Below are 25,131 nucleotides of genomic sequence, written 5' to 3'. Positions count from 1 at the left end.
TTGGACCAGACACCACCCATGATCCCCACTGTTTAACCCTGTTGAACCAGACACCACCCATGATCCCCACAGTTTAACCCTGTTGGACCAGACACCACCCATGATCCCCACTGTTTAACCCTGTTGGACCATACACCACCCATGATCCCCACTGTTTAACCCTGTTGGACCAGACACCACCCATGATCCACACTGTTTAACCATGTTGGACCAGACACCACCCATGATCCCCCTGTTTAACCCTGTTGGACCAGACACCACCCATGATCCCCACTGATTAACCCTGTTGAACAATACACCACCCATGATCCCCACTGTTTAACCCTGTTGGACCAGACACCACCCATGATCACCACTGTTTAACCCCGTTGGACCAGACACCACCCATGATCCCCACTGTTTAACCCTGTTGGACCAGACACCACCCATGATCCCCACTGTTTAACCCTGTTGGACCAGACACCACCCATGATCCACACTGTTTAACCCTGTTGGACCAGACACCACCCATGATCCCCCTGTTTAACCCTGTTGGACCAGACACCACCCATGATCCCCACTGATTAACCCTGTTGAACAAGACACCACCCATGATCCCCACTGTTTAACCCTGTTGAACCAGACACCACCCATGATCCCCACTGTTTAACCCCGTTGGACCAGACACCACCCATGATCCCCACTGTTTAACCCTGTTGGACCAGACACCACCCACGATCCCCACTGTTTAACCCTGTTGGACCAGACACCACCCATGATCCCCACTGTTTAACCCTGTTGGACCAGACACCACCCATGATCCCCACTGTTTAACCCTGTTGGACCAGACACCACCCATGATCCCCACTGTTTAACCCTGTTGGACCAGACACCACCCATGATCCCCACTGTTTAACCCTGTTGAACCAGACACCACCCATGATCCCCACAGTTTAACCCTGTTGGACCAGACACCACCCATGATCCCCACTGTTTAACCCTGTTGGACCATACACCACCCATGATCCCCACTGTTTAACCCTGTTGGACCAGACACCACCCATGATCCACACTGTTTAACCATGTTGGACCAGACACCACCCATGATCCCCCTGTTTAACCCTGTTGGACCAGACACCACCCATGATCCCCACTGATTAACCCTGTTGAACAATACACCACCCATGATCCCCACTGTTTAACCCTGTTGGACCAGACACCACCCATGATCACCACTGTTTAACCCTGTTGGACCAGACACCACCCATGATCCCCACTGTTTAACCCTGTTGGACCAGACACCACCCATGATCCCCACTGTTTAACCCTGTTGAACCAGACACCACCCATGATCCCCACAGTTTAACCCTGTTGGACCAGACACCACCCATGATCCCCACTGTTTAACCCTGTTGGACCAGACACCACCCATGATCCCCACTGTTTAACCCTGTTGGACCAGACACCACCCATGATCCACACTGTTTAACCCTGTTGGACCAGACACCACCCATGATCCCCCTGTTTAACCCTGTTGGACCAGACACCACCCATGATCCCCACTGATTAACCCTGTTGAACAAGACACCACCCATGATCCCCACTGTTTAACCCTGTTGAACCAGACACCACCCATGATCCCCACTGTTTAACCCCGTTGGACCAGACACCACCCATGATCCCCACTGTTTAACCCTGTTGGACCAGACACCACCCATGATCCCCACTGTTTAACCCTGTTGGACCAGACTGTTTAGAGAGAAAGCTCAGGAGTGAGAGAAAGCTCAGGAGTGAGAGGAAGCTCAGGAGTGAGAGGAAGCTCAGGCAGGTAGGTAGATCTACCAGATCCTGGCTGGTTGGCAGATCCTGGCCGACTGGCAGATCTGGAAGAGTCTGGCTGACTGGCAGATCTGGAAGAGTCTGGTTGACTGGCAGTTCTGGAAGAGTCTGGTTGACTGGCAGATCTGGAAGAGTCTGGTTGACTGGCAGATCTGGAAGAATCTGGTTGACTGGCAGATCTGGAAGAGTCTGGTTGACTGGCAGATCTGGAAGAGTCTGGTTGACTGGCAGATTTGGAAGAGTCTGGTTGACTGGCAGATCTGGAAGAGTCTGGTTGACTGGCAGATCTGGAAGAGTCTGGTTGACTGGCAGATCTGGAAGAGTCTGGTTGACTGGCAGATCTGGAAGAGTCTGGTTGACTGGCAGATCTGGAAGAGTCTGGTTGACTGGCAGATCTGGAAGAGTCTGGCGGCTTCTTACAGACTGACAGCTCTGGCGGCTCCGTGCTGACTGGCAGCTCCTTGCAGACTGGCAGCTCCTTGCAGACTGACAGCTCCTTGCAGACGGACAGCTCTGGCTGCTCCATGCAGACTGACAGCTCTGGCTGCTCCATGCAGGCTGGCAGCTCTGGCTTCTCCATGCAGGCTGGCAGCTCCAGCTGCTCCATGCAGACTGACAGCTCTGGCTGCTCCATGCAGGCTGACAGCTCTGGTGGCTTCTTACAGACTGACAGCTCTGGCTGCTCCATATAGGCTGGCAGCTCTGGCTTCTCCATGCAGGCTGGCAGCTCCAGCTGCTCCCTGCAGGCTGGCAGCTCTGTCTGCGCTGAACAGGCGGGAGACTCCGGCAGCGCAGGAGAGGAGAGAGGCTCTGGCTGCGCTGAACAGGCGGGAGACTCCAGCAGCGCAGGAGAGGAGAAAAGTGCTGGCTGCGCTGAACAGGCGGGAGACTCCGGCAGCGCAGGAGAGGAGAAAGGCTCTAGCTGCGCTAAACAGGCGGGAGACTCCAGCAGCGCAGGAGAGGAGAAAAGCGCTGGCTGCGCTGAACAGGCGAGGTGCACTGAAGGCCTGGTGCGTAGTGCTGGAACTGGTGGTACTGGATCGAGGACACGCACAGGAAGCCTGGTGCGGGGAGCTGCTACCGGAGGTCTGGAGTGTGAAGGTGGCACAGGATGGGCTAGACCGTGAAGGCATACTGGAGATCTTGAGAGCAGTGTTGGCACAGGACGTGCAAGGCTAGGGATGTGCACAGGAGGCCTGGTGCGTGAGGCTGGCACCAACTTCACCAGCCGACTAACACGCACCTCAGGACGAGTATGGAGCGCTAACCCAGGTGCCATCAAATCCCCGACACGTTCCGTCGGGCGAATCCCATGCAAAAAGCACCAACACAGCAACTCCCTCATTTCTCTCTCCTCCAATTTCCCCATTAACTCCTTCACAGTCTCTGTTTCACTCACCTCTAACACCGGCTCTGGTTCTGGTCTCCTCCTTGGTTTCTCACGATAAACAGGGAGAGTTGGCTCAGGTCTATCTCCTGACTCAGCCACTCTCCCTCTGAGCCCCCCCCCCCAATACATTTCTTGGGGTGACTTTCGGGTTTCGCTCTGCGCCGCCGTGTCTGTTTCTCCAACTCCATTCGCCTATAGCCCTCTTCGCACTGCTCTAGCGAATCCCTATTTCATCCCACGTCGTATACTCCATGCTTCTGCTGTCCATAACCTCCTCATAACACCGCTGTTGCTGCCTTTGTTGCCTCTCCTCTTTCGGCTGCTCCTGCCTGTTGTGACGCCGCTTGGTCCGTTGGTGGTGGGTGATTCTGTTACGGCTTTCTAGTTGTGATGAAGGAGAGTCGGACCAAACTGCAGCGTGTCGATTGCGATCCGTGTTTATTTAAACAAACGTAAACACAACTAAACACGAACACTACAAAACAATAAACGAAAACCGAAAACAGCCTATACTTGTGCAAACTAACAGAGAGTACACATAGGACAGATAGGACAATCACCCACGAAATACAAAGTGAAACTCAGGCTACCTAAATACGGTTCCCAATCCGATACAACGAGAATCACCTGACTCAGATTGAGAACCGCCTCAGGCAGCCAAGCCTATACAAGACACACCCCTAATCAACCACAATCCCAATGCCTACAAAACCCCAATAGGACAATACAATAACCCCATGTCACACCCTGGCCTGAACAAATAATAAAGATAAACACAAAATACTAAGACCAGGGCGTGACAACAGAAGAGAACTACCTGCTTAATGCCTTGATAATTATCTCCTAGTTTCCTACAACAGAGAACTATCTACTAATGCCTTGATAATTATCTCCTAGTTTCCTCCCTCAGAGAACTACCTGCTTAATGCCTTGATAATTATCTCCTAGTTTCCTGCCTCAGAGAGCTACCTGCTTAATGCCTTGATAATTATCTCCCAGTTTCCTGCCTCAGAGAGCTACCTGCTTAATGCCTTGATAATTATCTCCTAGTTTCCTGCCTCAGAGAGCTACCTGCTTAATGCCTTGATAATTATCTCCTAGTTTCCTGCCTCAGAGAGCTACCTGCTTAATGCCTTGATAATTATCTCCTAGTTTCCTGCCTCAGAGAGCTACCTGCTTAATGCCTTGATAATTATCTCCTAGTTTCCTGCCTCAGAGAGCTACCTGCTTAATGCCTTGATAATTATCTCCTAGTTTCCTACAACAGAGAACTATCTACTAATGCCTTGATAATTATCTCCTAGTTTCCTACAACAGAGAACTATCTACTAATGCCTTGATAATTATCTCCTAGTTTCCTACAGAAGAGAACTACCTACTAATGCCTTGATAATTATCTCCCTGTTTCCCACAGAAGAGAACTACCTGCTTAATGCCTTGATAATTATCTCCTAGTTTCCTCCCTCAGAGAGCTACCTGCTTAATGCCTTGATAATTATCTCCTAGTTTCCTGCCTCAGAGAGCTACCTGCTTAATGCCTTGATAATTATCTCCTAGTTTCCTGCCTCAGAGAGCTACCTGCTTAATGCCTTGATAATTATCTCCTAGTTTCCTGCCTCAGAGAGCTACCTGCTTAATGCCTTGTCACCGGTGAAAATGCAACTTTTTGATAAACTTGATGAATTTCTATTTTCATTCCAATGTAATCTACTTACTCCTCCATTTTTATTTCCATGTGTAATTGATGACACATTTAAACTAGGGAATCAAATCCAACTTGTCAAGATTAGACCGGGGAACGCTGCAAACAGGGGAGGATAAATGAATTAGGAATGATGTCTGAATAAATGTAGCATAATTAAAAGCGTAATGAGGCATTAATATGCTATTTGCAAATGATGAGCGTGAGGCAGGAAACAAATCTCCCTTAATGTGTTGGGGATAAAACCACAGATGGAGAGGAGAGGAGAGGAGAGGAGAGGAGAGGAGAGGAGAGGAGAGGAGAGGAGAGGAGAGGAGAGGAGAGGAGAGGAGAGGAGAGGAGAGGAGAGGAGAGGAGAGGAGAGGAGAGGAGAGGAGTCAAATCTCATTCCATGGAGGGCCTAGTGTTTGCAAGTTTTGGGTTTTTCCTTTCAATGAAGTACTAGACAACCAGGTGAGGGGAGTTCCTTACTGAGACAACCAGGTGAGGGGAGTTCCTTACTGAGACCTAGACAACCAGGTGAGGGGAGTTCCTTACTGAGACAACCAGGTGAGGGGAGTTCCTTACTGAGACCTAGACAACCAGGTGAGGGGAGTTCCTTACTGAGACAACCAGGTGAGGGGAGTTCCTTACTGAGACCTAGACAACCAGGTGAGGAGAGTTCCTTACTGAGACCTAGACAACCAGGTGAGGGGAGTTCCTTACTGAGACCTAGACAACCAGGTGAGGGGAGTTCCTTACTGAGACCTAGACAACCAGGTGAGGGGAGTTCCTTACTGAGACAACCAGGTGAGGGGAGATCCTTACTGAGACCTAGACAACCAGGTGAGGGGAGTTCCTTACTGAGACCTAGACAACCAGGTGAGGGGAGTTCCTTACTGAGACCTGGAAAACCAGGTGAGGGGAGTTCCTTACTGAGACATAGACAACCAGGTGAGGGGAGTTCCTTACTGAGACCTAGACAACCAGGTGAGGGGAGTTCCTTACTGAGACCTGGACAACCAGGTGAGGGGAGTTCCTTACTGAGACCTAGTCAACCAGGTGAGGGGAGTTCCTTACTGAGACCTGGACAACCAGGTGAGGGGAGTTCTTTACTGAGACCTGGACAACCAGGTGAGGGGAGTTCCTTACTGAGACCTAGACAACCAGGTGAGGGACGTTCTTTACTGAGAAAACCAGGTGAGGGGAGTTCTTTACTGAGATCTAGACAACCAGGTGAGGGGAGTTCCTTACTGAGACAACCAGGTGAGAGGAGATCCTTACCTGGTTGTGGGTGGATCGATAAACTCAGACACTCGGCCCTCCGTGGAATGAGTTCGACACGTGGCCTTTAGGTAGTGCATTTCCCTGGTCTAAAGTAGTGCACTATATGGGGATATTGTTCCATTTGGTTTTAAGTAGTGCACTATGGAGGGAATAGGGTGCCATTTGGTCTAAAGTAGTGCACTATATGGGGAATAGTGTTCCATCTGGTTTAAAGTAGTGCAGTCTTGCTACTCTGACGATGGGAGCCTCTCCTCTCTCCTCTCTCCTCTCCTCTCCTCTCCTCTCCTCTCCTCTCCTCTCCTCTCCTCTCCTCTCCTCTCCTCTCCTCTCCTCTCCTCTCCTCTCCTCTCCTCTCCCTCCCTCTCCCTCCCTCCCTCCCCTCCCTCCCTCCCTCCCTCCCTCCCTCCCCTCCCTCCCTCCCTCCCTCCCTCCCTCCCTCCCTCCCTGCCTGCCTGCCTGCCTGCCTGCCTGCCTGCCTGCCTGCCTGCCTGCCTGCCTCCCTCCCTCCCTCCCTCCCTCCCTCCCTCCCTCCCTCCCTCTCCTCTCCTCTCCTCTCCTCTCCTCTCCTCTCCTCTCCTCTCCTCTCCTCTCCTCCCTCCCTCCCCTCCCTCCCTCCCTCCCTCCCTCCCTCCCTCCCTCCCTCCCTCCCTCCCTCCCTCCCTCCCTCCCTCCCTCCCTCCCTCCTCCCTCCCTCCCTCCCTCCCTCCCTCCCTCCCTCCCTCTCCTCTCCTCTCCTCTCCCTCCCTTCCCCAGATTTCCATGTCTTACTAACAGTAAGAGACACATTACTCTGACACACACACACACACACACACACATACACACACACACACACACACACACACACACACACACACACACACACACACACACACATACATACACACACACACACACACACACACACACACACACACACACACATACACAAACACACACACACACACATTACGCTGACTGAGGATGCTATTACCCAGCAGGCAGTAGCACAGCTACCAGCCGTGGCCTGAGGGAATATTTACCTGGAGAAATTCAATCAGTGTGTGCCAAAACGACACACACACACACACACACACATAAAAACTCAATCAGTGTGTGCCAAAACGACACACACACACACACACACACACATACAAACTCAATCAGTGTGTGCCCTTCCAGCGACATATTTAGAATCTGCTATTATGTCAGGATCTAGTCTGCCCAGAGTGAAGACAGTTAGTAGAGACTGGTCATCTACCATGTTGATCCCCCCCAGACAGGACCATGCTGACCCCCCCCAGACAGGACCATGCTGACCCCCCCCCAGACAGGACCATGCTGACCCCCCCCCCCCAGACAGGACCATGTTGATCCCCCCCAGACAGGACCATGCTGATCCCCCCCAGACAGGACCATTATGTCAGGATCTAGTCTGCCCAGTGTGAAGACAGTTAGTAGAGACTGGTCATCTACCATGTTGACCCCCCCCCAGACAGGACCATGCTGCCCCCTCTCTTTGACTATCTCGCCTTGAAGGCCAACCGGGGTACTGCAGGCTGCCAGTACCAACTATATAATCCTCATAACTTCTTCTGTGAGCGATTTGAAAAATAACCGTTTCAAGAACATACATCTGGGGGAATAGAGGAAACGATTGGTACCATGATTCCCCTCCTGTCTCAGCCTCCAGTATTTATGCTGCAGTAGTTTATGTGTCGGGGGGCTGGGGTCAGTTTGTTATATCTGGAGTACTTCTCCTGTCCTATTCGGTGTCCTGTGTGAATCTAAGTGTGCGTTCTCTAATTCTCTCCTTCTCTCTTTCTTTCTCTCTCTCGGAGGACCTGAGCCCTAGGACCATGCCCCAGGACTACCTGACATGATGACTCCTTGCTGTCCCCAGTCCACCTGGCCATGCTGCTGCTCCAGTTTCAACTTCCACCTGACTGTGCTGCTGCTCCAGTTTCAACTGTTCTGCCTTATTATTATTCGACCATGCTGGTCATTTATGAACATTTGAACATCTTGGCCATGTTCTGTTATAATCTCCACCCGGCACAGCCAGAAGAGGACTGGCCACCCCACATAGCCTGGTTCCTCTCTAGGTTTCTTCCTAGGTATTGGCCTTTCTAGGGAGTTTTTCCTAGCCACCGTGCTTCTACACCTGCATTGCTTGCTGTTTGGGGTTTTAGGCTGGGTTTCTGTACAGCACTTTGAGATATCAGCTGATGTACGAAGGGCTATATAAATAAATTTGATTTGATTTGATGATTGTCTTTAAAAAACAACAACATTTGTACACGAATATTGACCACGAAGATTGACATTTTCTCGTTTACTGGGGGGGAGGGCATCCTGTATTCTGAATTGAGGGGCGGCAGTCGTTCTCCCCCTGGTCCCAAACCACTGATGAGTATTTGGGAGTATTTTAACACAATGTATTGGACCCAGGCCTGTGAACGTGTCTCTGCAGGTCCTTCTCTGGTTGGCGTGGTGAGGAAGGACTGGGCGTCTGACAACAGTATCGCCCTCTCCTGGACGGAGGTGGAACAGCAGCCTAACGTCATACTGGACTATGAGATCAAGTACTACGATAAGGTACAGTCCTATAGACCACATTTATGGAACACTTTAGTTGTATAGAGCAATGCAAAAAGGGTTGTCGGTTCGATTCCCACACGTCTCACATACTAAAAATGTATACACACACTGTATGCCAGCAGCATACCACCCTACATACCACTGCTGGCTTGCTTCTGAAGCTAAGCAGGGTTGGTTCTGGTCAGCAGCATACCACCCTACATACCACTGCAGGCTTGCTTCTGAAGCTAAGCAGTGTTGGTCCTGGTCTGTCCCTGGATGGGAGACCAGATGCTGCTGGAAGTGGTGTTGGAGGGCCAGTAGAAGGCACTCTTTCCTCTGGTCTCAAAAAATATCCCAATGCCCCAGGGCAGTGATTGCCCTGTGTAGTGTGCTGTGTAGTGTGCTGTCTTTCGGATGGGACGTCAAACGGGTGTCCTGACTCTCTGAGGTCATTAAAGATCCCATGGCACTTGTTGTAAGAGTAGGGGTGATAACCCCGGTGTCCTGGCTAAATTCCCAATCTGGCCCTCATACCATCACGGTCACCTAATCATCCCCAGCTTCCAATTGGCTCATTCATCCCCCTCCTCTCCCCTGTAAATATTCCCCAGGTCGTTGCTGTAAACGAGAACGTGTTCTCAGTCAACTTACCTGGTAAAATAAACAAGTCACATTGGATGTAAAGGTCTCTTTTAACCAGCGCTCCTCTAGGGGGCTACTGGATATAAAGGTCTCTGTTAACCAGCGCTCCTCTAGGGGGCTACTGGATATAAAGGTCTCTGTTAACCAGCGCTCCTCTAGGGGGCTACTGGATATAAAGGTCTCTGTTAACCAGGGCTCCTGTAGGGGGGCTACTGGATATAAAGGTCTCTGTTAACCAGCGCTCCTGGAGGGGGGCTACTGGATATAAAGGTCTCTTTCAACCAGCGCTCCACTAGGGGGGCTACTGGATATAAAGGTCTCTGTTAACCAGCGCTCCTCTAGGGGGCTACTGGATATAAAGGTCTCTGTTAACCAGTGCTCCTGGAGGGGGGCTACTGGATATAAAGGTCTCTGTTAACCAGCGCTCCTCTAGGGGGGGCTACTGGATATAAAGGTCTCTGTTAACCAGCGCTCATGGAGGGGGGCTACTGCATGCCTTATTTTGCTCCCACCCTGTTGTAAGTGAAGTCATTGTGGGCGTGTCCTCACCAGGAACAGGAACAGTCGGGCTACTCATCGACCCGTACCAAGGCCCTGGGCGTCGTCGTGACCGGTCTCAAGCCCTCCACTGTGTACGTGTTCCACGTGCGCGCTCGCACCGCCGCAGGCTTCACCGCTTACAGCAACACGGTTCACTTCTCCACCGGGGACGAGTGTGAGGACGCTTGTCTCAGTGTGTGTGTGTCTCAGTGTGTGTCTCAGTGTGTGTCTCTGTGTGTGTCTCTGTGTGTGTCTCTGTGTGTGTCTCTGTGTGTGTCTCAGTGTGTGTATCTCAGTGTGTGTGTCTCAGTGTGTGTGTAGTACTCAGTTGTGTGCTTGTCTCAGTGTGTGTGTCTCAGTATGTGTGTGTCTCAGTGTGTGTGTGTCTCAGTGTGTGTATCTCAGTGTGTGTAGTACTAAGTTGTGTGCTTGTCTCAGTGTGTATCTCAGTGTGTGTAGTACTCAGTTGTGTGCTTGTCTCAGTGTGTGTGTCTCAGTATGTGTGTGTCTCAGTGTGTGTGTGTCTCAGTGTGTGTATCTCAGTGTGTGTAGTACTCAGTTGTGTGCTTGTCTCAGTGTGTATCTCAGTATGTGTGTGTCTCAGTGTGTGTAGTACTAAGTTGTGTGCTTGTCTCTCTCTGCTCTGGCCCGTAACAGACTCAGGCATGGCAGCTGACCAGGGGCAGGTGCTCGTGGTTGTCACGGCAGCCGTGGGCGGGTTCTCCCTGGTCATCATCCTCACCCTCTTCTTCCTCATCACCGGACGGTAAGGGACATCCCCACTCCTTAGTAGTACACTACTTTACATCCCCACTCCTTACTAGTACACTACTTTACATCCCCACTCCTTAGTAGTACACTACTTTACATCCCCACTCCTTAGTAGTACACTACTTTACATCCCCACTCCTTAGTAGTACACTACTTTACATCCCCACTCCTTAGTAGTACACTACTTTACATCCCCACTCCTTAGTAGTACACTACTTTACATCCCCACTCCTTAGTAGTACACTACTTTACATCCCCACTCCTTAGTAGTACACTACTTTACATCCCCACTCCTTAGTAGTACACTACTTTACATCCCCACTCCTTAGTAGTACACTACTTTACATCCCCACTCCTTAGTAGTACACTACTTTACATCCCCTCTCCTTAGTAGTACACTACTTTACATCCCCACTCCTTAGTAGTACACTACTTTACATCCCCACTCCTTAGTAGTACACTACTTTACATCCCCACTCCTTAGTAGTACACTACTTTACATCCCCACTCCTTAGTAGTACACTACTTTACATCCCCTCTCCTTAGTAGTACACTACTTTACATCCCCACTCCTTAGTAGTACACTACTTTACATCCCACTCCTTAGTAGTACACTACTTTACATCCCCACTCCTTAGTAGTACACTACTTTACATCCCCACTCCTTAGTAGTACACTACTTTACATCCCCACTCCTTAGTAGTACACTACTTTACATCCCCTCTCCTTAGTAGTACACTACTTTACATCCCCACTCCTTAGTAGTACACTACTTTACATCCCCACTCCTAGTAGTACACTACTTTACATCCCCACTCCTTAGTAGTACACTACTTTACATCCCCACTCCTTAGTAGTACACTACTTTACATCCCCTCTCCTTAGTAGTACACTACTTTACATCCCCACTCCTTAGTAGTACACTACTTTACATCCCCACTCCTTAGTAGTACACTACTTTACATCCCCACTCTTTAGTAGTACACAACATACTTCTGAAGTAATACTTATGCCCCTCTCTCTCTCAATTCAGTGTACCCTTAGGTTGCCTTGACAACATACTTCTGAAGTAATACTTATGCCCCCCTCTCTCTCAAGTCAATGTGCCCTTAGGTTGCCTTGACAACAATTCAAGGGGCTGTAACCTTTCTGGTGCAGGCGTTCTGCTAGCGACCCACCTCGACAACATCCGAGCTCCAAATTCAAAATAAAGAAATAGTCATAATAAACATTCATAAAACTATACACGTGTTATACATCGGCTTAAAGATGAATTTCTCTTTAATCCAGACGCTTTGTCAGATTTCTAAAAGGCTTTACGGCGAAAGCACACCATGCGATTATCTGAGGACAGCGCCCCGCGTACAAAAGCATACAAACATTTTACAACCAAGTAAAGGAATTACAAAAGTCAGAAATAGCGATAAAAGTATTCACTTACCTTTGATGATCTTCATATGGTTGCACTCACAAGAGTCCCAACTACACAATAAATGTTTGTTTTGTTCGATAAAGTCCCTCTTTATATCCCAAAAGCTCTGTTTTGTTGGTGCGCTTTGTTCAGTAATCCACTGGCTCCAAGGCGGTCCAAACATGCAGACGAATACATCCTAATAATCCTAGTAAAATTCGTCGAAAAATGTCAAACGATGTTTATAATTAATCCTCAGGTTGTCAATTATCTAGATAATCGATAATATTTCAACCGGACAGCAGCGTATTCAATAGAAGGGAAACCACAAAGGGCCACGCACGCAAACCAGCTCTGCATTCTTCCTCAGTCCACTGACAAAAAGGGTCTCATTCTTCTTCATTTTTCAGGAAACAAGCCTTAAACAATGTCTAAAGACTGTTGACATCTAGTGGAAACCATAGGAACTGCCATCTGGGTCCTAACCCATTAGACACGGTACAGGCATTCAATTGAAAATAGGAACTGCAATCTGGGAGGCTGAAGTCATAGTTTTCAATAGCTTCACATTTGAAGTGGCTCGGAGCTCCAAAATGAAAATACCCACATCAAAGAAATCCCACTTCCTGGATGGATTTTCCTCAGGTTTTATTATTTTAACAGTTTTGGAAACTTTAGAGTGTTTTCTATTCAAATCTACCAATTATATGCATATCCTAGCTTCTGGGCATGAGTAACATGCAGTTTACTTTGGGCACGCTTCTCATCCAGACGTCGAAATACTGCCCCCTACCCAAGAGGCCATAAGAAGATTTATTGGCATGGGAAACATACCAAACAAAGCAAGTGAAATAGGTAATATACAACATTTAAAAATAAAAAATGAACAGTAAACATTACACTCAGAAGTTCCAAAAGAATAAAGACATTTCAAATGTCATATTATGTATATATATATATATAGGAATATATATACGGTGTTGTAATGATGTGCAGACAGTGAAAGTACAAAAGGGAAATTAAATCAACATAAATAAGCGTTGTATTTACAATGGTGTTTGTTCTTCACTGGTTGCCCTTTTCTTGTGGCAAAAGGTCACAAATCGTTCTGCTGTGATGAAACACTGTGGAATTTCACCCAGTAGATATGGGAATTAATCCAAATCTGGTTTGTTTTCGAATTCTTTGTGGGTCTGTCTAATCTGAGGGGAATATGGTGTCTCTAATATGGTCATACATTGGGCAGGAGGTTAGGAAGTGCAGCTCAGTTTCCACCTCATTTTGTGGGCAGAGAGCACATAGCCTGTCTTCTCTTGAGAGCCATGTCTGCCTACGGCGGCCTTTCTCAATAGCAAGGCTATGCTCACTGAGTCTGTACATAGTCAAAGCTTTCCTTAAATTTGGGTCAGTCACAGTGGACAGGTATTCTGCCACTGTGTACTCTGTTTAGGAACAAATAGCATTCTAGTTTGCTAATTCTAATTCTTGTTAATTCTTTCCAATTTGTCAAGTAATTATCTTTTTGTTTTCTCGTGATTTGGTTGGTGTCTGATTGTGTTGCTGTCCTGGGGCTCTGTGTGGTCTGTTTGTGTATGTGAACAGAGCCCCAGGACTCATTCTCTCCCTCTCCCTCGCCATCTCTCTTCTCTCCCCTCTCTCTTCAACCATTCCTCTTTCTCTCCCTTTCCCTCCCTCTCCCACTTCCTCCCCCTCTCTCTCCTCTCCTCTCTTCCCTCTCCTCCCCTCTCTCCCCCACCACTCCTCTCTCTCCTTCTCTCCCCTTTCTATTCTCTCTCTCTTTCTCTCCCCCTCTTCTCTCATTATTCCTGAGTGTGATTCAGTTAAAATCGGTTCAACCAGGCAGGTTTTAATGGACCCCCCCCCCCCCCCCCCCACATCCGCCAAGCTGTCCTTCTCATTTTCCCATTGGCTGGGACACTTTTATGCCTAATTACCCTGCATGCAATCCAGCTGCTGGCTGCTGGCTGTCTGGTTGTGTCCTCTCATTGGTTACTCCCCTGTCTGTCTGCAGCTACTACTGACTGACAGAGAGTGTATGAACTCTGACAGGAGGTTCAGATTGGGACTGGGCTACGACAGAGGATGAGTCCCAAATGGGACACTGACGGGAGGCTCAGATTGGGACTGGGCTACGACAGAGTATGAGTCCCAAATGGGACACTGACAGGAGGCTCAGATTGGGACTGGGCTACGACAGAGGATGAGTCCCAAATGGGACACTGACGGGAGTCTCAGATTGGGACTGGGCTACGACAGAGGATGAGTCCCAAATGGGACACTGACGGGAGGCTTAGATTGGGACTGGGCTACGTCAGAGGATGAGTCCCAAATGGGACACTGACGGGAGGCTCAGATTGGGACTGGGCTACGTCAGAGGATGAGTCCCAAATGGGACACTGACGGGAGGCTCAGATTGGGACTGGGCTATGACAGAGGATGAGTCCCAAATGGGACACTGACTGGAGGTTCAGATTGGGACTGGGCTACGACAGAGGATGAGTCCCAAATGGGACACTGACAGGAGGCTCAGATTGGGACTGGGCTACGTCAGAGGATGAGTCCCAAATGGGACACTGACAGGAAGCTCAGATTGGGACTGGGCTACGTCAGAAGATGAGTCCCAAATGGGACACTGACTGGAGGTTCAGATTGGGACTGGGCTACGACAGAGGATGAGTCCCAAATGAACACTGACGGGAGGCTCAGATTGGGACTGGGCTACGACAGAGGATGAGTCCCAAATGAACACTGACGGGAGGCTCAGATTGGGACTGGGCTACGTCAGAGGATGAGTCCCAAATGGGACACTGACGGGAGGCTCAGATTGGGACTGGGCTACGTCAGAGGATGAGTCCCAAATGGGACACTGACTGGAGGTTCAGATTGGGACTGGGCTACGACAGAGGATGAGTCCCAAATGGGACACTGACAGGAGGCTCAGATCAGTTAATCTATCCAGACGCTGTGAGATCTGACACGTGTCTGTAATGTAGTCAGACAGGAAACTCTACCTGTCTGTAATGTAGCCAGACAGGAACCTCTACCTGACATGTGTCTGTAATGTAGCCAGACAGGAACCTGACATAGTCCGCTGTGTCTCTCTCCTGGTCCAGGTGTCAGGTGTTCATCAAGGCTAAGATGCAGTCAGACGATAAGAGGAGGGCTCACTTTCAGAACGTGCTCCCTTTCCCTGGTATCAAGACGTATGTGGATCCTGACACATATGAAGACCCAACGCAGGCTGTCCACGAGTTCACCAAGGAGATAGATCCTTCTAGAATACGCATCGAGAGGGTGATAGGAGCAGGTACCGAGACACACACACACACAGACACACACACACACAGACACACACACACACAGACACACACACACACACACACACACACACACACACACACACACACACACACACACACACACACACACACACACACACACACACACACACACACACACACACACACATGCAAGCAGACATGCACACAGTAGTTATATAAGATGGTGTGTATAGACAGTGGACGGCAGTGGAGGTTAGAGCGTTGGGCCAGTAACCGAAAGGTTGCAAGATCGAATCCCGAGCTGACAAGGTAAAACATCTGTCGTTCTGCCCCTGAACAAGGCAGTTAACCCACTGTTCCTAGGCCAGTTAACCCACTGTTCCTAGGCCAGTTAGTGAGGGTTTCTCCCAGCAGTAGAATGTTATTGAGGGTTTCCCCCAGCAGTAGAATGTTATTGAGGGTTTCCCCCAGCAGTAGAATGTTACTGAGGGTTTCCCCCAGCAGTAGAATGTTATTGAGGGTTTCCCCCAGCAGTAGAATGTTGTTGAGGGTTTCCCCCAGCAGTGAGGGTTTCTCCCAGCAGTAGAATGTTATTGAGGGTTTCCCCAGCTGTAGAATGTTATTGAGGGTTTCCCCCAGCTGTAGAATGTTATTGAGGGTTTCCCCCAGCAGTAGAATGTTATTGAGGGTTTCCCCCAGCAGTAGAATGTTATTGAGGATTTCCCCCAGCAGTGAGGGTTTCTCCCAGCAGTAGAATGTTATTGAGGGTTTCCCCAGCTGTAGAATGTTATTGAGGGTTTCCCCCAGCAGTAGAATGTTATTGAGGGTTTCCCCCAGCAGTAGAATGTTATTGAGGGTTTCCCCCAGTAGTAGAATGTTATTGAGGGTTTCCCCCAGCAGTAGAATGTTATTGAGGGTTTCCCCCAGCTGTAGAATGTTATTGAGGGTTTCCCCCAGCAGTAGAATGTTATTGAGGGTTTCCCCCAGCTGTAGAATGTTATTGATAGTTTCCCCCAGCTGTAGAACGTTATTGAGGGTTTCCCCCAGCTGTAGAATGTTATTGAGGGTTTCCCCCAGCAGTAGAATGTTATTGAGGGTTTCTCCCAGCAGTAGAATGTTATTGAGGGTTTCCCCCAGCAGTAGAATGTTATTGAGGGTTTCCCCCAGCTGTAGAATGTTACTGAGGGTTTCTCCCAGCAGTAGAATGTTACTGAGGGTTTCCCCCAGCAGTAGAATGTTAGTGAGGGTTTCCCCCAGCTGTAGAATGTTATTGAGGGTTTCCCCCAGCTGTAGAATGTTATTGAGGGTTTCCCCCAGCAGTAGAATGTTATTGAGGGTTTCCCCCAGCTGTAGAATGTTATTGAGGGTTTCCCCCAGCTGTAGAATGTTACTGAGGGTTTCCCCCAGCAGTAGAATGTTACTGAGGGTTTCCCCCAGCAGTAGAATGTTATTGAGGGTTTCCCCCAGCAGTAGAATGTTAGTGTGGGTTTTCCCCCGCTGTAGAATGTTATTGAGGGTTTCCCCCAGCTGTAGAATGTTACTGAGGGTTTCCCCCAGCTGTAGAATGTTATTGAGGGTTTCCACCAGCAGTAGAATGTTATTGAGGGTTTCCCTCAGCTGTAGAATGTTACTGAGGGTTTCCCCCAGCAGTAGAATGTTATTGAGGGTTTCCCCCAGCAGTGAGGGTTTTCCCCAGCAGTAGAATGTTATTGAGGGTTTCCCCCAGCTGTATAATGTTATTGAGGGTTTCCCCCAGCAGTGAGGGTTTCCCCCAGCAGTAGAATGTTATTGAGGGTTTCCCCCAGCTGTAGAATGTTACTGAGGGTTTCCCCCAGCAGTAGAATGTTATTGAGGGTTTCCCCCAGCTGTAGAATGTTACTGAGGGTTTCCCCCAGCAGTAGAATGTTATTGAGGGTTTCCCCCAGCTGTAGAATGTTATTGAGGGTTTCCCCCAGCTGTAGAATGTTACTGAGGGTTTCCCCCAGCAGTAGAATGTTATTGAGGGTTTCCCCCAGCAGTAGAATGTTATTGAGGGTTTCCCCCAGCTGTAGAATGTTATTGAGGGTTTTCCCCAGCTGTAGAATGTTATTGAGGGTTTCCCCAGCTGTAGAATGTTATTGAGGGTATCCCCCAGCTGTAGAATGTTATTGAGGGTTTCCCCCAGCAGTAGAATGTTACTGAGGGTTTCCCCCAGCAGTAGAATGTTAGTGAGGGTTTCCCCCAGCAGTAGAATGTTACTGAGGGTTTCCCCCAGCTGTAGAATGTTATTGAGGGTTTCCCCCAGCTGTAGAATGTTATTGAGGGTTTCCCCCAGCAGTGAGGGTTTCCCCCAGCTGTAGAATGTTATTGAGGGTTTCCCCCAGCTGTAGAATGTTATTGAGGGTTTCCCCCAGCAGTAGAATGTTACTGAGGGTTTCCCCCAGCAGTAGAATGTTCTTGAGGGTTTCCCCCAGCTGTAGAATGTTATTGAGGGTTTCCCCCAGCTGTAGAATGTTATTGAGGGTTTCCCCCAGCAGTAGAATGTTATTGAGGGTTTCCCCCAGCAGTAGAATGTTATTGAGGGTTTCCCCCAGCAGTAGAATGTTACTGAGGGTTTCCCCCAGCAGTAGAATGTTATTGAGGGTTTCCCCCAGCAGTAGAATGTTATTGAGGGTTTCCCCCAGCAGTGAGGGTTTCTCCCAGCAGTAGAATGTTATTGAGGGTTTCCCCAGCTGTAGAATGTTATTGAGGGTTTCCCCCAGCTGTAGAATGTTATTGAGGGTTTCCCCCAGCAGTAGAATGTTATTGAGGGTTTCCCCCAGCAGTAGAATGTTATTGAGGGTTTCCCCCAGCAGTGAGGGTTTCTCCCAGCAGTAGAATGTTATTGAGGGTTTCCCCAGCTGTAGAATGTTATTGAGGGTTTCCCCCAGCAGTAGAATGTTATTGAGGGTTTCCCCCAGCAGTAGAATGTTATTGAGGGTTTCCCCCAGCAGTAGAATGTTATTGAGGGTTTCCCCCAGCAGTAGAATGTTATTGAGGGTTTCCCCCAGCTGTAGAATGTTATTGAGGGTTTCCCCCAGCAGTAGAATGTTATTGAGGGTTTCCCCCAGCTGTAGAATGTTATTGATAGTTTCCCCCAGCTGTAGAACGTTATTGAGGGTTTCCCCCAGCTGTAGAATGTTATTGAGGGTTTCCCCCAGCAGTATAATGTTACTGAGGGTTTCTCCCAGCAGTAGAATGTTATTGAGGGTTTCCCCCAGCAGTAGAATGTTATTGAGGGTTTCCCCCAGCTGTAGAATGTTACTGAGGGTTTCTCCCAGCAGTAGAATGTTACTGAGGGTTTCCCCCAGCAGTAGAATGTTAGTGAGGGTTTCCCCCAGCTCTAGAATGTTATTGAGGGTTTCCCCCAGCAGTAGAATGTTATTGAGGGTTTCCCCCAGCAGTAGAATGTTATTGAGGGTTTCCCCCAGCTGTAGAATGTTATTGAGGGTTTCCCCCAGCTGTAGAATGTTATTGAGGGTTTCCCCCAGCTGTAGAATGTTATTGAGGGTTTCCCCCAGCTGTAGAATGTTACTGAGGGTGTCCCCCAGCAGTAGAATGTTACTGAGGGTTTCCCCCAGCAGTAGAATGTTACTGAGGGTTTCCCCCAGCAGTAGAATGTTAGTGAGGGTTTTCCCCAGCTGTAGAATGTTATTGAGGGTTTCCCCCAGCTGTAGAATGTTACTGAGGGTTTCCCCCAGCTGTAGAATGTTATTGAGGGTTTCCACCAGCAGTAGAATGTTATTGAGGGTTTCCTCCAGCAGTAGAATGTTACTGAGGGTTTCCCCCAGCAGTAGAATGTTACTGAGGGTTTCCCCCAGCAGTAGAATGTTATTGAGGGTTTCCCCCAGTAGTAGAATGTTACTGAGGGTTTCCCCCAGCTGTAGAATGTTATTGAGGGTTTTCCCCAGCAGTAGAATGTTATTGAGGGTTTCCCCCAGCAGTAGAATGTTAGTGAGGGGTTTCCCCAGCAGTAGAATGTTACTGAGGGTTTCCTCCAGCAGTAGAATGTTACTGAGGGTTTCCCCCAGCAGTAGAATGTTATTGAGGGTTTCCCCCAGCAGTAGAATGTTATTGAGCGTTTTCCCCAGCTGTAGAATGTTATTGAGGGTTTCCCCCAGCAGTAGAATGTTATTGAGGGTTTCCTCCAGCAGTAGAATGTTACTGAGGGTTTCCCCCAGCTGTAGAATGTTATTGAGGGTTTCCCCCAGCTGTAGAATGTTATTGAGGGTTTCCCCCAGCTGTAGAATGTTATTGAGGGTTTCCCCCAGCTGTAGAATGTTATTGTGGGTTTCCCCCAGCTGTAGAATGTTATTGAGGGTTTCTCCCAGCTGTAGAATGTTACTGAGGGTTTCCCCCAGCAGTAGAATGTTATTGAGGGTTTCCCCCAGCTGTAGAATGTTATTGAGGGTTTCCCCCAGCAGTATAATGTTATTGAGGGTTTCCCCCAGCTGTTGAATGTTATTGAGGGTTTTCCCCAGCATTAGAATGTTTGTGAGGGTTTCCCCCAGCTGTAGAATGTTATTGAGGGTTTCCCCCAGCTGTAGAATGTTATTGAGGGTTTCCCCCAGCAGTAGAATGTTATTGAGGGTTTCCCCCAGCAGTATAATGTTATTGAGGGTTTCCCCCAGCTGTAGAATGTTATTGAGGGGTTTCCCCAGCTGTAGAATGTTATTGAGGGTTTCCCCAGCTGTAGAATGTTATTGAGGGTTTCCCCCAGCAGTAGAATGTTACTGAGAGTTTCCCCCAGCAGTAGAATGTTAGTGAGGGTTTCCCCCAGCAGTTGAATGTTACTGAGGGTTTCCCCCAGCAATATAATGTTATTGAGGGTTTCCCCCAGCTGTAGAATGTTACTGAGGGTTTCCCCCAGCTGTAGAATGTTATTGAGGGTTTCCCCCAGCTGTAGAATGTTATTGAGGGTTTCCCCCAGCTGTAGAATGTTATTGAGGGTTTCCCCCAGCAGTAGAATGTTATTGAGGGTTTCCCCCAGCAGTAGAATGTTATTGAGGGTTTCCCCCAGCAGTAGAATGTTATTGAGGGTATCCCCCAGCAGTAGAATGTTAGTGAGGGTTTCTCCCAGCAGTAGAATGTTAGTGAGGGTTTCTCCCAGCAGTAGAATGTTATTGAGGGTTTCCCCCAGCAGTAGAATGTTATTGAGGGTTTCCCCCAGCAGTAGAATGTTATTGAGGGTTTCCCCCAGCAGTAGAATGTTATTGAGGGTTTCCCCCAGCAGTGAGGGTTTCTCCCAGCAGTAGAATGTTAGTGAGGGTTTCCCCCAGCTGTAGAATGTTACTGAGGGTTTCTCCCAGCAGTAGAATGTTACTGAGGGTTTCCCCCAGCAGTAGAATGTTAGTGAGGGTTTCCCCCAGCTGTAGAATGTTAGTGAGGGTTTCCCCCAGCTGTAGAATGTTACTGAGGGTTTCCCCGAGCAGTAGAATGTTAGTGAGGGTTTCCCCCAGCTGTAGAATGTTACTGAGGGTTTCCCCCAGCAGTAGAATGTTATTGAGGGTTTCCCCCAGCAGTGAGGGTTTTCCCCAGCAGTAGAATGTTATTGAGGGTTTCCCCCAGCAGTGAGGGTTTTCCCAAGCTGTAGAATGTTATTGAGGGTTTCCCCCAGCTGTAGAATGTTATTGCGGGTTTCCCCCAGCTGTAGAATGTTACTGAGGGTTTCCCCCAGCTGTAGAATGTTATTGAGGGTTTCCCCCAGCTGTAGAATGTTATTGAGGGTTTTCCCCAGCAGTGAGGGTTTTCCCCAGCTGTAGAATGTTATTGAGGGTTTCCCCCAGCTGTAGAATGTTATTGAGGGTTTCTCCCAGCTGTAGAATGTTATTGAGGGTTTCCACCAGCAGTAGAATGTTATTGAGGGTTTCCTCCAGCAGTAGAATGTTATCGAGGGTTTCCCCCAGCAGTAGAATGTTATTGAGGGTTTCCCCCAGCTGTAGAATGTTATTGAGGGTTTCTCCCAGCTGTAGAATGTTATTGAGGGTTTCCCCCAGCAGTAGAATGTTACTGAGGGTTTCCCCAGCTGTAGAATGTTATTGAGGGTTTCCCCCAGCTGTAGAATGTTATTGAGGGTTTCCCCCAGCTGTAGAATGTTACTGAGGGTTTCCCCCAGCTGTAGAATGTTATTGAGGGTTTCCCCCAGCTGTAGAATGTTATTGAGGGTTTCCCCCAGCTGTAGAATGTTATTGAGGGTTTCCACCAGCATTAGAATGTTATTGAGGGTTTCCTCCAGCAGTAGAATGTTACTGAGGGTTTCCCCCAGCAGTAGAATGTTACTGAGGGTTTCCCCCAGCAGTAGAATGTTATTGAGGGTTTCCCCCAGCAGTAGAATGTTATTGAGGGTTTCCCCCAGCTGTAGAATGTTATTGAGGGTTTCCCCCAGCAGTGAGGGTTTCTCCCAGCAGTAGAATGTTATTGAGGGTTTCCCCAGCTGTAGAATGTTATTTAGGGTTTCCCCCAGCTGTAGAATGTTATTGAGGGTTTCCCCCAGCAGTAGAATGTTATTGAGGGTTTCCCCCAGCAGTAGAATGTTATTGAGGGTTTCCCCCAGCAGTGAGGGTTTCTCCCAGCAGTAGAATGTTATTGAGGGTTTCCCCAGCTGTAGAATGTTATTGAGGGTTTCCCCCAGCAGTAGAATGTTATTGAGGGTTTCCCCCAGCAGTAGAATGTTATTGAGGGTTTCCCCCAGCAGTAGAATGTTATTGAGGGTTTCCCCCAGCAGTAGAATGTTATTGAGGGTTTCCCCCAGCTGTAGAATGTTATTGAGGGTTTCCCCCAGCAGTAGAATGTTATTGAGGGTTTCCCCCAGCTGTAGAATGTTATTGATAGTTTCCCCCAGCTGTAGAACGTTATTGAGGGTTTCCCCCAGCTGTAGAATGTTATTGAGGGTTTCCCCCAGCAGTATAATGTTATTGAGGGTTTCTCCCAGCAGTAGAATGTTATTGAGGGTTTCCCCCAGCAGTAGAATGTTATTGAGGGTTTCCCCCAGCTGTAGAATGTTACTGAGGGTTTCTCCCAGCAGTAGAATGTTACTGAGGGTTTCCCCCAGCAGTAGAATGTTAGTGAGGGTTTCCCCCAGCTCTAGAATGTTATTGAGGGTTTCCCCCAGCAGTAGAATGTTTTTGAGGGTTTCCCCCAGCAGTAGAATGTTATTGAGGGTTTCCCCCAGCTGTAGAATGTTATTGAGGGTTTCCCCCAGCTGTAGAATGTTATTGAGGGTTTCCCCCAGCTGTAGAATGTTATTGAGGGTTTCCCCCAGCTGTAGAATGTTACTGAGGGTGTCCCCCAGCAGTAGAATATTACTGAGGGTTTCCCCCAGCAGTAGAATGTTACTGAGGGTTTCCCCCAGCTGTAGAATGTTAGTGAGGGTTTTCCCCAGCTGTAGAATGTTATTGGGGGTTTCCCCCAGCTGTAGAATGTTACTGAGGGTTTCCCCCAGCTGTAGAATGTTATTGAGGGTTTCCACCAGCAGTAGAATGTTATTGAGGGTTTCCTCCAGCAGTAGAATGTTACTGAGGGTTTCCCCCAGCAGTAGAATGTTACTGAGGGTTTCCCCCAGCAGTAGAATGTTATTGAGGGTTTCCCCCAGCAGTAGAATGTTACTGAGGGTTTCCCCCAGCTGTAGAATGTTATTGAGGGTTTTCCCCAGCAGTAGAATGTTATTGAGGGTTTCCCCCAGCAGTAGAATGTTAGTGAGGGGTTTCCCCAGCAGTAGAATGTTACTGAGGGTTTCCTCCAGCAGTAGAATGTTACTGAGGGTTTCCCCCAGCAGTAGAATGTTTTTGAGGGTTTCCCCCAGCAGTAGAATGTTATTGAGCGTTTTCCCCAGCTGTAGAATGTTATTGAGGGTTTCCCCCAGCAGTAGAATGTTATTGAGGGTTTCCTCCAGCAGTAGAATGTTACTGAGGGTTTCCCCCAGCTGTAGAATGTTATTGAGGGTTTCCCCCAGCTGTAGAATGTTATTGAGGGTTTCCCCCAGCTGTAGAATGTTATTGAGGGTTTCCCCCAGCTGTAGAATGTTATTGAGGGTTTCCCCCAGCTGTAGAATGTTATTGAGGGTTTATCCCAGCTGTAGAATGTTACTGAGGGTTTCCCCCAGCAGTAGAATGTTATTGAGGGTTTCCCCCAGCTGTAGAATGTTATTGAGGGTTTCCCCCAGCTGTTGAATGTTATTGAGGGTTTTCCCCAGCAGTAGAATGTTAGTGAGGGTTTCCCCCAGCTGTAGAATGTTATTGAGGGTTTCCCCCAGCTGTAGAATGTTATTGAGGGTTTCCCCCAGCAGTAGAATGTTATTGAGGGTTTCCCCCAGCAGTATAATGTTATTGAGGGTTTCCCCCAGCTGTAGAATGTTATTGAGGGGTTTCCCCAGCTGTAGAATGTTATTGAGGGTTTCCCCAGCTGTAGAATGTTATTGAGGGTTTCCCCCAGCAGTAGAATGTTACTGAGAGTTTCCCCCAGCAGTAGAATGTTAGTGAGGGTTTCCCCCAGCAGTTGAATGTTACTGAGGGTTTCCCCCAGCAATATAATGTTATTGAGGGTTTCCCCCAGCTGTAGAATGTTACTGAGGGTTTCCCCCAGCTGTAGAATGTTATTGAGGGTTTCCCCCAGCTGTAGAATGTTATTGAGGGTTTCCCCCAGCTGTAGAATGTTATTGAGGGTTTCCCCCAGCAGTAGAGTGTTATTGAGGGTTTCCCCCAGCAGTAGAATGTTATTGAGGGTTTCCCCCAGCTGTAGAATGTTATTGAGGGTTTCCCCCAGCAGTAGAATGTTATTGAGGGTTTCCCCCAGCAGTATAATGTTATTGAGGGTTTCCCCCAGCTGTAGAATGTTATTGAGGGGTTTCCCCAGCTGTAGAATGTTATTGAGGGTTTCCCCAGCTGTAGAATGTTATTGAGGGTTTCCCCCAGCAGTAGAATGTTACTGAAAGTTTCCCCCAGCAGTAGAATGTTAGTGAGGGTTTCCCCCAGCAGTTGAATGTTACTGAGGGTTTCCCCCAGCAATATAATGTTATTGAGGGTTTCCCCCAGCAATATAATGTTATTGAGGGTTTCCCCCAGCTGTAGAATGTTACTGAGGGTTTCCCCCAGCTGTAGAATGTTATTGAGGGTTTCCCCCAGCTGTAGAATGTTATTGAGGGTTTCCCCCAGCAGTAGAATTTTATTGAGGGTTTCCCCCAGCAGTAGAATGTTATTGAGGGTTTCCCCCAGCTGTAGAATGTTATTGAGGGTTTCCCCCAGCAGTAGAATGTTATTGAGGGTTTCCCCCAGCAGTAGAATGTTATTGAGGGTTTCCCCCAGCAGTAGAATGTTATTGAGGGTTTCCCCCAGCAGTAGAATGTTATTGAGGGTATCCCCCAGCAGTAGAATGTTAGTGAGGGTTTCTCCCAGCAGTAGAATGTTAGTGAGGGTTTCTCCCAGCAGTAGAATGTTATTGAGGGTTTCCCCCAGCAGTAGAATGTTATTGAGGGTTTCCCCCAGCAGTAGAATGTTATTGAGGGTTTCCCCCAGCAGTAGAATGTTATTGAGGGTTTCCCCCAGCAGTAGAATGTTATTGAGGGTTTCCCCCAGCAGTGAGGGTTTCTCCCAGCAGTAGAATGTTATTGAGGGTTTCCCCAGCTGTAGAATGTTATTGAGGGTTTCCCCCAGCTGTAGAATGTTATTGAGGGTTTCCCCCAGCAGTAGAATGTTATTGAGGGTTTCCCCCAGCA

The 25,131-nt window shown here is 48.6% G+C and overlaps 1 protein-coding gene across 1 annotated transcript in view; it reads left to right on the top strand.

The window, feature by feature from the left end:
- Window positions 1-15,430, top strand: part of LOC116361462 (ephrin type-A receptor 6-like) — a gene marked incomplete at both ends in the record, with an annotated part of 70,404 nt that extends 54,974 nt beyond the window's left edge. Inside the window, 4 exons of the mRNA XM_031815912.1 lie at window positions 8,629-8,753; window positions 9,933-10,095; window positions 10,578-10,686; window positions 15,237-15,430. Of these exons, the coding sequence (XP_031671772.1) occupies window positions 8,629-8,753; window positions 9,933-10,095; window positions 10,578-10,686; window positions 15,237-15,430 (591 nt within the window). The remainder of the gene's footprint in view (window positions 1-8,628; window positions 8,754-9,932; window positions 10,096-10,577; window positions 10,687-15,236) is intronic.
- Window positions 15,431-25,131: the final 9,701 nt, after the last annotated feature.

This window comes from Oncorhynchus kisutch, unplaced genomic scaffold (assembly GCF_002021735.2).
Source record: "Oncorhynchus kisutch isolate 150728-3 unplaced genomic scaffold, Okis_V2 scaffold698, whole genome shotgun sequence".
Taxonomy (NCBI): domain Eukaryota; kingdom Metazoa; phylum Chordata; class Actinopteri; order Salmoniformes; family Salmonidae; genus Oncorhynchus; species Oncorhynchus kisutch.
The sequence above is the reverse complement of the archived record's forward strand: the minus strand, read 5'-3'. Positions and strand labels throughout refer to the sequence as shown.